At 35.7% G+C, this 16,269-nt stretch overlaps 1 protein-coding gene across 1 annotated transcript; it reads right to left on the reverse strand.

Moving 5' to 3' along the window:
* Positions 1 to 12,345: 12,345 nt before the first annotated feature.
* Positions 12,346 to 15,271, reverse strand: LOC120182569. Its single transcript, XM_039187504.1, has 3 exons — positions 15,071 to 15,271; positions 14,707 to 14,912; positions 12,346 to 12,451 (listed from the first exon to the last, which is right to left on the reverse strand). The coding sequence occupies exons 1-3, from the start codon at positions 15,269 to 15,271 to the stop codon at positions 12,346 to 12,348; spliced, it is 513 nt and encodes a 170-aa protein (XP_039043435.1).
* Between the last annotated feature and the right edge of the window lie 998 nt (positions 15,272 to 16,269).

Genomic DNA, 16,269 nt, shown 5'->3' on the forward strand with positions numbered 1-16,269 from the left:
CAGTACATAAAACAGATACTTTCTAACATCACACTCATCAGAGAAAACATGAGCACAACTATTAAAATTGCAGCACATAAAAACCAAGGAAAAAGTGAGAGAAAATGGGAGAGAGAGTTGGTGAGAGAGAGTGAGAATTCGAAATGCAAGTTTTCTATTGGCAAAGTTAGAGAGGTCAATGGAGGAGATACTTGGTCTACGTTCGTTGATAATCTTAGTAGGAGAGTGCGTAGAAGTGCATTATAGGAACATTTTAGTTATCATGGCAAAGTCATTAGGGTGTTCATACCATTTATTAACAAGAGACCGAAATATAAGGTTAGTACGTTTGCGTTTGTTCATTTTCAAAGCAATGAGGATTTGTACAAATGCAGTGGAGAAGATGAATAATGTCATAGTCGATAGGAGGAGAATATTTGTGACATCATCTAACTATGATAAGATAACTGGGTCGAGGAGTCAGAAAGGTGATGGAGGTGAGGGATCAAATAGTGCTGAAACAGGAGGCTTGAAGGTTAGAAGATTGTCTTCTCCAGTTGAAGTGGTAGGGAAGATGGAGCTGATGAATAGGTTTCTCGATGGAAAGACTTATAAAGAAATGATAGTTGGGGTGAGTAAAGATCTAGAGGGTGATCAAGAGGGTAGTTGTAAAACCCCCAACTTGTATCCCAACCTGGATACTAGTCAGAGATATTACATTGTCTTTTAAAACACAACTCATTACAAATAATAGTAAAATACTTGAACTTATATTACGAAAAATACAATAATATACATATAGTAATATAAGTTTACCAAAATATTCAGAGTATAAGTTTACCAAAATATTCAGAGCATACACAACTTAACTCTTTAATTACATGCCAACATCTATTTTCATAACAAAATGACCTACTGATTAAGCTGCTTATGATCTGATAGTTGCAGGAGTAATGTTGTCCAGCTGCTTAACCTCGATCGTCTACTTTATCGGATCCTACGTGTGAAACACTCACACGCTAAGTCATCGACTTAGTGAGCCAATATAATAATAATATCAATAAATATAAAGTAATTGCCAAAATGAGGTGGGTTGCAATAATAAGATGTATGTAAACAATGTAATAACCAAAACCATGTTTCTTACACATATACTTATCAAATTCACATTCATAAGTTCGCCTTAGTAAGTTCATTAGCCCATGGTACCATACAGAGAACCTAAGGTATGTGAGTATTGTGAGGCTATGCACTATGCTGTCACCACAGCTCGTATAATTGCACCTAAGTGCCACTTAGAATTGCACCGGAGTGCCGCGTAGAATTGCACCGTAGTGCCATATAACAATGTCCATAAGGACCACATATCATTCCTTAAGAATCATATACATATGCCAAGGATCAAGTATGTGTCTCACCAGACCTCACACATGTTCCAAAGAATACATATATGTTCCGAAGGACCACATATCATTCCTTAAGAATCATATACATATACCAAGGATCAAGTAGGTGTCTCACCAGACCTCACACATATTCTAAAGAATACATATATGTCCCGAAGGACCACATAGACCCTCTACCCTTGGCATGCGAACTATACCTATAGTTCTCATTTACATAACATGGGCTTCCACAATTTATCTAATTTATATCACGTAGACATATTATTTCCATACCTTTATCATATAACTCATATAACTTTTTCTTTCATATTCATGTCCCATAATGCATATGGTATGGATTCATGTCATATATCATCATATGAACTACGATCATGTATCAAAATATTGAATCTAGACTTATCACAAGTCTAGAACTGAATAAAATACATATTCATGCTATGCATATGCACTCACCTAGATTTCTTTGTCTTTCCCTCGATTGATCCTACTTGTCGATGGTTCCAGAACTCGATTAGGCTCAATATCTACATAAGCAAAATTTTCAAGATGATTATCAGATGCCTAAGTCTTGAAATTAACCTCTAATAGCCTACCAATTTAAGGGATTAATAGTTTAGTCTCTCTTCTTTCTTCTTTTTTTTCATTATGGGGGAATTGGTTCCCCCCTGGGGGTATCGATTCCCCTCTAGCGTTCTGGAAATTCATATTCGTTTGAGGGGGTATCGATTCCCCTTGAATGGGTATCGATTCCCCTAGCCCAGAAATCCTATTTTGAGCTCGAAATTCACTTTATTTCAGCTTAAACCTTCATATTTTACTTCCTTTAATATTCCTAACTTCCATACACATATTTAAACTCATTTCTATTCCATAATCACTTCTTTAAACCCAAAATTCCATCATTTACATGGCATTCAAGAATCACACTAAATTTTCAAGGTGTTCTAATTCCAATTCTAACACTTCATATCCCTTAATTAACTTGATGACAAGTCAAATCTCACTTCCACTTCTTATTATGAACTCTAATCTAAGATTTCACTTTTCTACTTCCTTTCTTTAATTCTTCATATACTTCTCATCTTGAGGTTTTAAAACAATTTAAACTTCCTTTAAGCTTAACTATTGCCTAATGGTCATGAATCAACCATAAATTCATCAAGAAATTCACTAACAAGAGAATCTTACCTTAGCTTGGGTCTCACGTATGAAGAAGAAGAAAGAAGAAGATGACTCTGGAAGCTTGTTTTTAATTTCCTATACATCCACGTGGTTAATATAATACTAACCCCAATAATTATATTGCTATAAAAAGACCATTTTATCCTTCTAATATTCCTTCTTTATAATTCAATCCTACACAAAATAACTCAAATAAGTCATTGAACTCTTCCATCATTCTACTTAAATCACCAAATGCTGAAACTTTACAAATTAATCACTAACCCGGTATGGAGGATGTTACAAATCTCCCTCCCTTAAGAAAGTTCATCCTCGAATTTTTAATAAGAAAAGAGATGGGGATACTGATTCCTCATATCCTCATAACGCTCCCATGTTGCTTCCTCTGTTTTGTGATTCTTCCATAAAACTTTAACCAATGGGATAGTCTTGTTCCTCAATTGCTTAACCTCATGAGCTAAAATTTGAATCGATTCTTCCTTATAATTCAAATCCGGTTGTACCTCAATCTCTTCTGGGTTTACGATATGGGAGGGATCCGATCGATATCTTCGAAGCATTGAGACATGGAATACGTTGTGAATCTTTTCCATTTCTGGTGGTAAAGTCAATTGGCATGCTACGGGTCCCACTCTTTTTACAATCTCATATGGTCCAATAAACCGGGGACTTAACTTTCCTTTCCGACCAAACCTTAACACATTCTTCCATAGAGATACCTTTAAAAATACTTTATCCCCAATTTCAAATTCAATCTCCTTTCTTTTAAGATCAGAATAGGACTTTTGCCGATCAGAGGCCACTTTGAGGTTATGCTGAATTTCTCGAACTTTCTGTTCTACATCTTGAATTAAATCCGAACCAAGAACACTTCCATCTTTGAGTTCATACCAATTTAATGGAGTACGACATTTTCTTCCATATAATGCTTCATATGGGGCCATCTTGATACTAGACTGATAACTATTGTTGTAAGCGAACTCTGCCAGCGGTAAATACTTTTCCCATGATCCTTTGAATTCCATTACGCATGCTCTCAACATATCTTCCAATATCTGAATAGTTCTCTCTGATTGCCCATCAGTCTGAGGATGAAAAGCTGTACTAAAGTTTAAACGAGTCCCTAACGCTCCATGCAAAGATTTCCAGAATCTAGAAGTAAATCGAGGGTCTCGATCAGAGACTATGGAAACAGGTACTCCATGCAATCTAATAACTTCTCTAATATACAGCTCTGCATACTTTTCCATAGAGAAATCCGTTCTAACCGGAAGGAAATACGCTGACTTAGTTAATTGATCAACAATTACCCAGATTGATTCTCTTTTGTTCGGAGTCAAGGGTAACCCCGAAACAAAATCCATCGTAACATTTTCCCATTTCCATTGAGGAATGAAAAGCGGTTGCAATAATCCTGACGGAACTTGATGCTCAGCTTTGACTTGTTGATATATCAAACACTTAGACACAAATTCGGTGATGCTTCGTTTCATCCCTGACCACCAAAATCGATCCTTCAAATCCATATACATCTTGGTTCCACCCGGGTGCATCGTTAACGGACTGCAATGAGCATCTGTTATTATTTCTTTCTTCAAGTCGTCATTATCGGGTATTACAATTCTTCCTTTACAATATAGATTTCCATCTGACTTAATCTCAAAGTCTTTAATCTCTTTGCTCTTTACTTGCTCAATTCTTTTTAAACACGTTTCATCTTTACTTTGCAATTCTCCTATTCGTTCCAACCATACTGGTTTAAGGGTTAACTCTACACAAAGACCACCGTCTCCCGTTAAAGATAATCTTGCATTCATAGCTCGTAAAGCTGCAAACGGCTTTCTACTCAAAGTATCTGCTACCACGTTAGCCTTTCCGGGATGATAGTCAATTATCACATCATAATCTTTTAAGAACTCTACCCATCTACGTTGCCTCAAATTCAACTCTTTTTGAGTCATCAGGTACTTCAGGCTCTTATGATTCGTATATAAGTAACAACGCTCCCCATAAATATAATGACGCCAAATCCTGAGAGCGAATACTACAGCCGCCATTTATATATCATGAGTGGGGTAATTCTTTTCATGTGGTTTCAACTGTCTCGATGCATACGCTACCACCTTCCCTTCTTGCATTAATACACACCCCAACCCGTTATGGGATTCGTCACTGTATACTACAAAATTCTTTCCAGATTCTGGTTGAACCAATATCAAAGTTTCCGTCAGAATTCTCTTTAAAGCTTCAAAACTTTCTTGACATTCAGAAGTCCAAACAAATGGTACATTCTTTCTCATCATCTTTGTTAAAGGCAGCATTATCATCGAAAAATTCTTAACGAATCTTCGATAATAACCGGCAAGTCCAAGGAAACTCCGAACTTCAGATACATTCTTTGGAACTTCCCAGTCCATTATAGCTTTAACCTTCTGAGGGTCTACTCTAATCCCAACTGTCGAGATCACCTGCCCCAAGAAAATTACTTCGTTTAGCCAAAATTCACATTTGGACAATTTCGCATAGAGATTTTTATCCCTGAGAATTTGCAAAACTAGCCTCAGATGTGCGCTGTGCTCTTCAATGGACTTCGAGTAAACCAGTATGTCATCAATAAAGACAATAACAAACTGGTCCAAATATGGCTAAAAAATCCTGTTCATGAGATCCATGAAAGCAGCTGGTGCATTCGTTACTCTGAATGGCATTACGATGAATTCATAATGACCATATCTCGTTCTGAAAGCCGTCTTCGGAATATCTTTCTCCTGAATCTTCAATTGATGATAACCCGAACGTAGATCGATCTTCGAAAATACTGAAGCTCCTTTTAGTTGATCAAACAAGTCATCAATGCGCGGAAGGAGATACTTGTTCTTGATGGTCACCTTATTAAGCTGTCGATAATCAATACAGAGACGCATTGATCCATCATTCTTCTTAACAAATAACACCGGAGCTCCCCAAGGTGACACACTTGGTTGAATAAATCCTTTTCCTAACAACTCTTGCAATTGATTCTTTAACTCTTGCAATTCTTTCGGAGCCATCCGATAAGGTGCCATTGCAATTGGAGCGGTTCCTGGCATTACTTCAATTTGAAATTCTACCTCTCTATCTGGAGGTAATCCTAGCAACTCAGCCGGGAAAACTTCAGGGAATTCTTGAACTATTGGAATTTCCTCTAGCCCTTTCTCTATAGCTCTTAAATCTATCACAATTGCAAGAAATCCTTGACATCCCTGTAGCAATAGCTTCTTAGTTGACATTACTGACATTACATTTGCTAAGGGATTAAACTTTTCACTGCTCACACTTATCTCTGTTCTTCCTGAACTTTTTAGGGTTACCTTTTTCAATCTGCAATTAACATCTCCATAGTAACGGAACAACCAATCCATTCCCAGAATCACTTCAAACTCGTCAAAGGGTAATTCCATCAGATTAGCAGGGAATTCAATTCCCTGAACCTTTATGGGACACCCCTTACATACTTTATTCACCCGAGCACTATAGCCTAACGGAGTTGTTACTATAATCTCATTACTCGTAGCTTCTAAGGGAATCCTCAATTCCTTTACTAACTTACTTGTAATATAAGAATAATTAGAACCCGGATCAATCAGTACCAATACTAATTTATCATACAACTGAAAAGTACCTGCTATAATATCAGGGTCATCACTGTCTTCACTTGTCTTTAGATTGTACACCCGTGCAGTTGATCGAACTTCAGGTTGAGCAGAGAATTCAGACAGGTTCCTTTCTCTGCCTCTTCCTCGTCCTCTTTGTGAGGAAGAACCAACTCTTTCAGATGGTGCAGGCTCACCAACTACCAATGGACAATCTCGGATAAAATGTATGGCATCTCCGCATCGAAAACAAGTCCCAGCAGCCATCCGACAAGCCCTAGAATGGTTTTTCCCATAGTGCTGACACTATCTCTCTTGACTCGGAGTAGATCTCCCAACACCAGATCCCACTGACTGCGTCTGTCTAGGTCTTGCCTGACTTGCTCCCTTAGCTGACGATGTAACTGATTCTGATCTAGCTTGTGATCGAAATCCTGAGTCTCTTCCCCTTTTTAATGGTATTGAGCTAGAAGAAGCACCCGTTCTCTTTGATGTCTGAACTCTAAAATCCCCAAATCTCTTATTCTGAGCTCTTTCAAGAGCCTTGGCACGATTGATCACCTCTTGGAACGAGGACAAATTCAATACTATCAGCATCTCTTTCAATCTAGGGTGTAAACCCTCCACAAACCATTCACAAGCCTCTTTTTCAGTAGGCACAAGCTCGGATGCAAACCTACTCAACTTGTTGAACTCACATTCATACTCATATACAGAGTGGTTCATCTGTTTCAAATTCAAAAACTCATGCTTCATCTGTCGAATAAATTGATCTCCAATGTACTTGTTTTTAAATTCATCTAAGAATAAAGACCAAGTCAATTGGTCACTGAGCATCCTCATGGTGACGTTCATCCACCATATTCTCGCCTGACCCCTCAACAACGAGACAACTCCATCTAACTTCTCCACTTCAGAACAGTGGAGACCATCCAACATAATTTTTAAATCATTTAACCAAAGATCTGCCGCAACTGGACCTTCTTCAGTTTCTCCCTTAAATTCGGGAGCTCCTAAACATCTCAACTCTTTTTCTAAATTCATCCTTTGAGTTGGTGGAGCAGGAGGTTGAAGACGCGTTAGAATAGCGTCTAAGGTTCTGAAGAACATATCTTGATCTTGCACAGGCACTCCTTGAGATGCCTGTTCTTCACCTTGCCTGGCCAGGGCAGGTGAATTACTGCTTTCAGCAGGCCTATCTTCTCCCGCTTCACTTCGGGAGCTATTATGTCCGGACATCTAATAAGAATAAACACATTGTTCTATTAGCAAAACAACATACTCATACTATACCAGATCAGAAGTTCTCACTATTTGTTGGCATATATTCCATTTAAAGACTCTATAGACTCTGGTTTATGCCTAGAATCGGCTAAACCATAGCTCTGATACCATTAAATGTAACACCCCCAGCCCGGATACTAGTCAGAGATATTACATTGACTTTTAAAACACGACTCATTATAAATAATAGTAAAATACTTGAACTTATATTACGAAAAATAAAATAATATACATATAGTAATATAAGTCTGATCTGATAGTTGCAGGAGTAATGTTGTTCAGCTGCTTAACCTCGATCGTCTACTTTATCGGATCATACGTGTGAAACACTCACACGCTAAGTCATCGACTTAGTGAGCCAATATAATAATAATATCAATAAATATAAAGTAATTGCCAAAATGAGGTGGGTTGCAATAATAAGATGTATGTAAACAATGCAATAACCAAAACCATGTTTCTTACACATATACTTATCAAATTCACATTCATAAGTTCGCCTTAGTAAGTTCATTAGCCCATGGTACCATACGGAGAACCTAAGGTATGTGAGTATTGTGAGGTTGTGCACTATGCTGTCACCACAGCTCGTATAATTGCACCTAAGTGCTACTTAGAATTGCACCGGAGTGCCGCATAGAATTGCACCGTAGTGCCATATAATAATGTCCATAAGGACCACATATCATTCCTTAAGAATCATGTACATATGCCAAGGATCAAGTATGTGTCTCACCAAACCTCACACATGTTCCAAAGAATACATATATGTCCCGAAGGACCACATATCATTCCTTAAGAATCATATTCATATACCAAGGATCAAGTAGGTGTCTCACCAGACCTCACACATGTTCCAAAGAATACATATATGTCCCGAAGGACCACATAGACCCTCTACCCTTGGCATGCCAACTATACCTATAGTTCTCATTTACATAACATGGGCTTCCAAAATTTATCTAATTTATATCACGTAGACATATTATTTTCATACCTTTATCATATAACTCATATAACTTTTTCTTTCATATTCATGTCCCATAATGCATATGGTATGGATTCATGTCATATATCATCATATGAACTACGATCATGTATCAAAATATTGAATGTAGACTTATCACAAGTCTAGAACTGAATAAAATACATATTCATGCTATGCATATGCACTCACCTAGATTTCTTTGTCTTTCCCTCGATTGATCCTACTTGTAGATGGTTCCGAAACTCGATTAGGCTCAATATCTACATAAGCAAAATTTTCAAGATGATTATCAGATGCCTAAATCTTGAAATTAACCTCTAATAGCCTACTAATTTAAGGGATTAATAGTTTAGTCTCTCTTCTTTCTTCTTTTTTTTTTCATTATGGGGGAATCGGTTCCCCCCTGGGGGTATCGATTCCCCTCTAGCGTTCTGGAAATTCATATTCATTTGAGGGGGTATTGATTCCCCTTGAATGGGTATCGATTCCCCTAGCCCAGAAATCTTATTTTGAGCTCGAAATTCGCTTTATTTCAGCTTAAACCTTCATATTTTACTTCCTTTAATATTCCTAACTTCCATACACATATTTAAACTCATTTCTATTCCATAATCACTTCTTTAAACCCAAAATTCCATCATTTACATGGCATTCAAGAATCACACTAAATTTTCAAGGTGTTCTAATTCCAATTCTAACACTTCATATCCCTTAATTAACTTGATGACAAGTCAAATCTCACTTCCACTTCTTATTATGAACTCTAATCTAAGATTTCACTTTTCTACTTCCTTTCTTTAATTCTTCATATACTTCTCATCTTGAGGTTTTAAAACAATTTAAACTTCCTTTAAGCTTAACTATTGCCTAATGGTCATGAATCAACCATAAATTCATCAAGAAATTCACTAACAAGAGAATCTTACCTTAGCTTGGGTCGCACGTATGAAGAAGAAGAAAGAAGAAGATGACTCTGGAAGCTTGTTTTTAATTTCCTATACATCCACGTGGTTAATATAATACTAACCCCAATAATTATATTGCTATAAAAAACCATTTTATCCTTCTAATCTTCCTTCTTTATAATTCAATCCTACACAAAATAACTCAAATAAGTCATTGAACTCTTCCATCATTCTACTTAAATCACCAAATACTTAAACTTTACAAATTAATCACTAACCCGGTATAGAGGATGTTACAGTAGTCATAGAAATAAGAAGGAGGTGAAAAAACCTATGAAAGTCTTTATTCTGGTGGAGGAAAGGGTATGGCTGAGATCATCCCTTACTGGTATTTGCAAGGCGATTTTTGAATTGGACTTTGTGCAGAAAGCCATATGGAATGAGGGTTTTGATGCTAAGGTGGTAAGGTGGGGCTTCACAAAGAATTCTTGTCTGGTAGTTTTCCAGTCGATGTTGGAGAGAAAAATTGCGATAGAAGAAAAGTGGAAGGCTTCGTCTTTCTGGTTTGAAAGATTGAAGCCTGTTCTGGATGATGGGAGTATCACCTTAGCTTATTGTGCAATCTCCATGATAAGAGTTCCATTAAACTATTGGTTGGTCCCTTTTTTTACTATTTTGGCATCCAGATGGGGTAAGCTTGTGAAGATTCAAGAGGAAACTGCCCAAAGAGTGGACTGTAGAGTGGCACAGATGCTTCTCAGGGTCAAGCGTCCATTTGATATTCCAGAACATATCATTATTAATACGTATGGGAGAAAGTTCATGATCAAAATTAAGGTTGAATGTTCTGAGGATATTTTCCCTAAGCTAACAGATATGGCTAAAGAAGATGTTTCAGAGGATCCATGGGAATAGAACTCTTCGGACTGGAGCTAAGAGGATGTTCATATTCTGCAGGAAGGACGTGTAACACCCCAGCCTGTACCCGACCCAGTTATGAATCCGAAGTGTCACATTGACTATTCAAAACTTTTACATTTATAGAAATCATGGAAAATTTAAACTTTCATTAACATAAAGTTAACCATTTACATAAGTATAATCAAAATATTATAAAAGCTGATCGGAGAATATGTAAATCACAATTTGTCTGCATGCCAACACATTTGATACAACAAAATACATACTATGTAATTTACTTCTGATCTGATCTTCGAGTGAAGATATTATGTTATGCAGATCCTAGGTCTGATCTTCTTGCTTCTCAATACCTACGTGTAAAACGCTTACACGCTAAGTCATAGACTTAGTGAGGCATATAATATAATAAAATAATGCATTTTCTAAAGTATGAACATGCAATTCAGTAATTCCATATGCAATCACAGTTATCATTTTACTATTTAATCATATCACATATGATCCACCATTAACCAATAATAACATGATATCTTATAAGAAAGTAAACTCTTTTATATATTTTATGTTCCCATGTATATTACTGAGAACTTAAGGTATATAAGTACTTTGAGGTTGTGAACATATGCTGTCACCACAACTCGTATAATTTCCACTTAGTGGCATATGAAATTTATCCCGAAGGACCTCATGTATGTTCCGAAGGACCTCGTATATATCCCGAAGGACCTCATATAACCCTCGACTCTTGGCATGCCAACTATACCTATAGTTCTCATATCACATAACATGGGCTTAAATATTTATATGTTCTATATATCCATATCATTACTAATTCTTCATATATTCATATACTCATATCATTTCTCTTATAATCACGTATGTCTTATCACATACCATATATCACATGTACATATAATCAACTATATCATGTCATATAGCTTATGTTGTTTGATTATGTTCACATAAATCATATAGCATGTCAAAATATATAAACATATAACACTTATGCATGTGTTTATAAAAATCATAATATATGCATGTTCATAACTATTAAACCATAAATTTAACATAGGAAATAGACTTATCACATGTCTTATTTCCATAAAACTATATATATACTATAACATGCACTCACCTTAGCCTCACTGAATCCAAATCAACTTCTATGACTTTATCCTTCTTAATCGTTCCTAACTTTTCGGTCGTTCCGGAACTTGCTTATGCTCGATATCTACACAATCATACATTTGATATGCATATAGAATTCTAAGTATCATACTTTGATCCTTAATAACCCAAGCTAAAAGAAATGCTCAATAAAATTTTCCACTTTGAGTAGTATCGGTACCCCCTGTATGGTTACTTCCCTATCTATGGTATCGATACCAAGTCTAGGTATCGATACCCAATTTCGATTCTGTGATCCTTATTTCCAAAATGGTATCGATACATGATCTATGGTATCGATACCCTGGGTATCAATACTATCCATTTTGTATCGATACCCCTTGAATAACTTGTCAAATTTTGGCTTATGGTATATACTGTTCAACCAGTATCGATACACGTATACCAAAAATCACTCTTTTACCCTTGAAGTATCAGTACTTGATGATACCCATAGCTAAGAAATCACTTTTAAACCCGAAATTTACCCATATTAATCTAAACCTTTCATTTCTCCACCCTTTCATACTCTAAAACTCACAAACATATACTCTAATCAATTTATATTCATATAACACGCCCTTATCTTCCAAATCTCCTCCTATATATCTTGAAATCAAGAATCCTACCAATTTTCCAACATGTTCTAATTTTTTTTATAGGAAGTTAAGGCCCCGTTAAAAACCCCCTTCATAATTAACGGAACACCAATTGGTGTTCCTTAATCAACGGAAGGAGGAAAAGAGTGCCTCATAATTCATTAATAAGTAAAAGATTACATAATGTTTAAAACAAAGAAGCCCCTTACAAAACAACCCGAAACACACCAAATAACACATCTTTCACTCAATTAAACAATATCCCAACCCAACAAACAATAACTACCCAATATCAGCCTTAGCTAAGCTATCAGCTTCTATGTTTGCAGTTCTGTCAACCCATCTGATAGCTCCTTCCAAAACTCTTATCATGGCAACAATATCTTGACTAGAAGAAGGAAAACACCAGGACAACTATCTAAATACTTCATACTTTACTTACTAACTCTCTCCCAAGATTTTACTTATAAACCTGCTCATTTATGCACTATATTTTATCATATGTTTGTATTTACCTCTTAGGATATGCTTATCATATGATATTATTCATTGCATGAGTTTTATTAGTTGCATGACATTAATTTCATTTAATAAGTGTGTTGTTCATTTAAACATGCATTGCATTTAAAACATCTAGTTTATTTAGGGAAGCAGTTCATTTATGCATATTTAGATCATTTAGTAAGATACTTCATTCATGCATCTAGTTCATTGAATAAAGTTAGTTCATTAATTAAACTAGTTCATTCATCAAACTAGTTCATTTATTAGACTAACTCTTAACTGTTTAATGTATGTTTTCGATTAAAGATTGAATAAAGTTCACTTTTGTGTCTAGGTGCATGAGAGAAGTTGAACGGTTTCAACAGATGCAAGAATATCAGTCAGAATGACTTCTAATTCTGGATGTGATACAGACATTTTTGGGTCCATAAATCAATTGGAAATTATTCCTCTACCTTTTAGCTTTCTAACTCCTTTTGAATCACCTCAATCCGATATCGGGAGCTTGAGATATGATCGATTTACTGAAGACATTTCATGCTACAATTTTCATTACGGGAATTTTATACAATGATGATTTGGATGAGTTTGAGTCAAGGAATAGTCCTTTCATCTTCCACCAAGAGATAAACAATTGATGGCCATCTTAATTCACCAATTCAAGGTATTCAAGGTTGATGTTATCACCCATTGAAGGTCATTCATGTTCAAGCAAGGGGACATGCAATAACTATCATTCAAAACTTAGCATTCAAGGCCTTTATCATCTTTTGAAGGATGATGATCATATTCTTCAAGGGAACAAGAAATGAATCCTGATTTTATTTCATTTAGCCACCAAATTAAGTGATAAAATCAGCAAGAAATTTGAAGAGACAATTTGGACATGCAGGATGTCCACATTCATCCTATGACTTCATTTATCCTTTTCTCTTCCATTTGCAAGCAAGGCAAGGCAGCTCAAGAGTCGCCCCTCCTTTTTGGACGAATTTAAGGCTAGAATTATCTCAAATTAAAGCTTAATTCATTCATTTTCAATTTACATGGCTAACCATCAAAGGATAAGAAGAATGACAAGTCATTTAATTGAATTAAATTGCATTTAGGTGATTATTTTATTTTAAGTGTAAAAACTCTTCATATAGTGCCTATCAACACTATAAATAGGCATATCCATGGCATTTGTACTTAGAACTTTTTGCATAATAAACTCTTTGAAAGGTTGCTTTCATTTTAGTTCTTGGATTAGAACTCTATCGGTTTCTTGTCAGTTTTGAAGCCTTCCTCCATTTCATTTTTTATAGCGTTGGTTTCTAGCTCATCTATAGCTAATGGGTCACGTTCCACCCTCTATCACTTCAATTCCATCTTTGTATATTGTTGGTTCCTAGCTCCATATATCTAGCGGGTCACAATCCATACTTTTTATTTTGTCATTCATCTCCCACGCCATAACATCTTTTACCTTCACCATACTTCTATTCTTTCCACATTATAAATTATTATCATCACTACACTTTTTCCATTATCTTTTATTTCCTTAAACCACAACAACAATTACTCTTCCATCACCATCAAACCACTTTATCATAACCAACAACCTTTCATTTTCAATTTACTTATATCAATTTCTTTCTTGTAACGTTGTTTGTGCAGTTTTAGTCTTCAATCAAACCACTGCAAAGTTCTTACTAGAATCACGATCGAATAACATCGTATATGACTCGGAACACATAATCAAGATCATATCAAAACCTCTCATCTTTAATCATTCTTAACTTTTCATCTTTTGATTTTTAAGATAACTTAAGCTTTCCTTAAGCTTAAGTATCATCTAAGGAAAATAAACCAAACTTAAATTCAATTCAAAATCAACTATCAAGAAAACTCACCTTTGTTATGATAGCTTACGACTGAATAAGGAAGAAGAGAGTTCTTTGGAAAAATCTTTCTTTTCCCTTTTCCTTCAATTCCACGTGTATATATCCTCACCATAATAATTTTTTAATTCATTTATTGATCAAATGACTATTTTTCCCTTTTAATCATCATTTTTGGTTATTCAGTCCTACACAAAATTTTCCATATGTCCCTAAACTATTCAATTTATCTACTTTAGTTACTAAATTCTGAAGTTACTGATTCCTCATGTCCTCTTCACGCTCCCACATTGCTTTCTCTACCTTGTGATTCCTCAATAATACCTTTATCAATAGAATAGTCTTGTTCCTTAACTGTTTCACCTCATGAGCCAATATTTGTACCGGTTCTTCCTCATAAGTCAGGTCAGGCTGAACTTCTATCTTTTCTAGTGTCATAATATTGGAAGGACCAGACCTATATCTCTGAAGCATGGAAACATGGAAAACATTATAAATCTTTTCCATTTCCTGTGGCAAAGCCAATTGGTATGCCACTGGTCCTACTCTCTAAGCTTTCCTTTTTGTCCAAACCTCAACACTTTCTTCCATGGAGACACCTTTAAGAATATTTTATCTCCAACTTGAAATTCTATCTTTTTTCTCTTAAGATCAGTATATGATTTCTGTTTATCAGCTACCGCTTTGAGATTATTCTGAATCACTTGAATTTTTTCTTCCACTTCCTGAATCAACTCAGGATCAAGCACTTCTCGATCTTTAAGCTCGTACCAATTCAAGGGCGTATGATATTTTCTCCCATATAAAGCCTCATAGGGATCCATCTTGATGCTTGACTGGTAGCTATTATTGTAAGCAAATTCGGCAAGTGGCAAGTATTTTTCCCACGATCCCTTGAACTCTATTACATAGGCTCTCAACATATCCTCCAGAATTTGGATAGTCCGCTCGGAAAGTCCATCGTTCTGAGGATGAAATACTGTGCTAAAGTTAAATCGAGTTCCTAACGCTCCATGCAAAGTCTTCAAAAACCTTGATGTGAATATAGGATCCTGATCAGAAACAATTGAAACATGTACACCATGCAATCTAATAATCTCCCTGATGTACAGTTCAACATATTTATCCATAGAGAAATTAGTTTGTACTAGAACGAAATGAGATGATATAGTCAATCTATTCACTATCACCCAAATTGAATCTCTTTTTTTTGGAGTTAAGGGTAACCCCATCACAAAATCCATCTTCACATTTTCCCATTTCCACTGAGGAATAAACATTGGTTGTAATAGTCCTGATAGAACTTGATGCTCAGCTTTGACTTGCTGGAAAGTCAAACACTTGGATACAAATTTCGTAATATTTCTTTTCAATCCTGGCCACCAATACTGACTCTTGAGACCCATATACATCTTGTTTCCACCTGGGTGCATCGTTAATGGACTACAGTGAGTTTCTATTAACAGTTCATTCTTCAATTCTTCATCATCAGGAATTACTAATCTCCCTCGATAATATAGATTCCCATCAAACTTAATCTCATAATCATTAATATCTTCATTCTTTACTTGTCGTAACCTCTTCAAATACTCTTCATCTTTGGTTTGCACTTCTTTAACTCGATCCAAACATGTTGGTTTAAGTGTCAATTCCGCACATATTGCACCATCTCAATCCAATGACAACCTGACATCTAAAGCTCGTAAGGTTGCAAACATCTTTCAACTTAAGACATCAACTACCACATTTGCTTTTCTCGGATGAAAATCAATTACTACATAAACCTTTAGGAATTTCACCCATATTCTTTTCCTCAAGTTTA

This window comes from Hibiscus syriacus, unplaced genomic scaffold (assembly GCF_006381635.1).
Source record: "Hibiscus syriacus cultivar Baekdansim isolate YM2019G1 unplaced genomic scaffold, ASM638163v2 tig00003721_pilon, whole genome shotgun sequence".
NCBI classification, from domain to species: Eukaryota; Viridiplantae; Streptophyta; class Magnoliopsida; order Malvales; family Malvaceae; genus Hibiscus; species Hibiscus syriacus.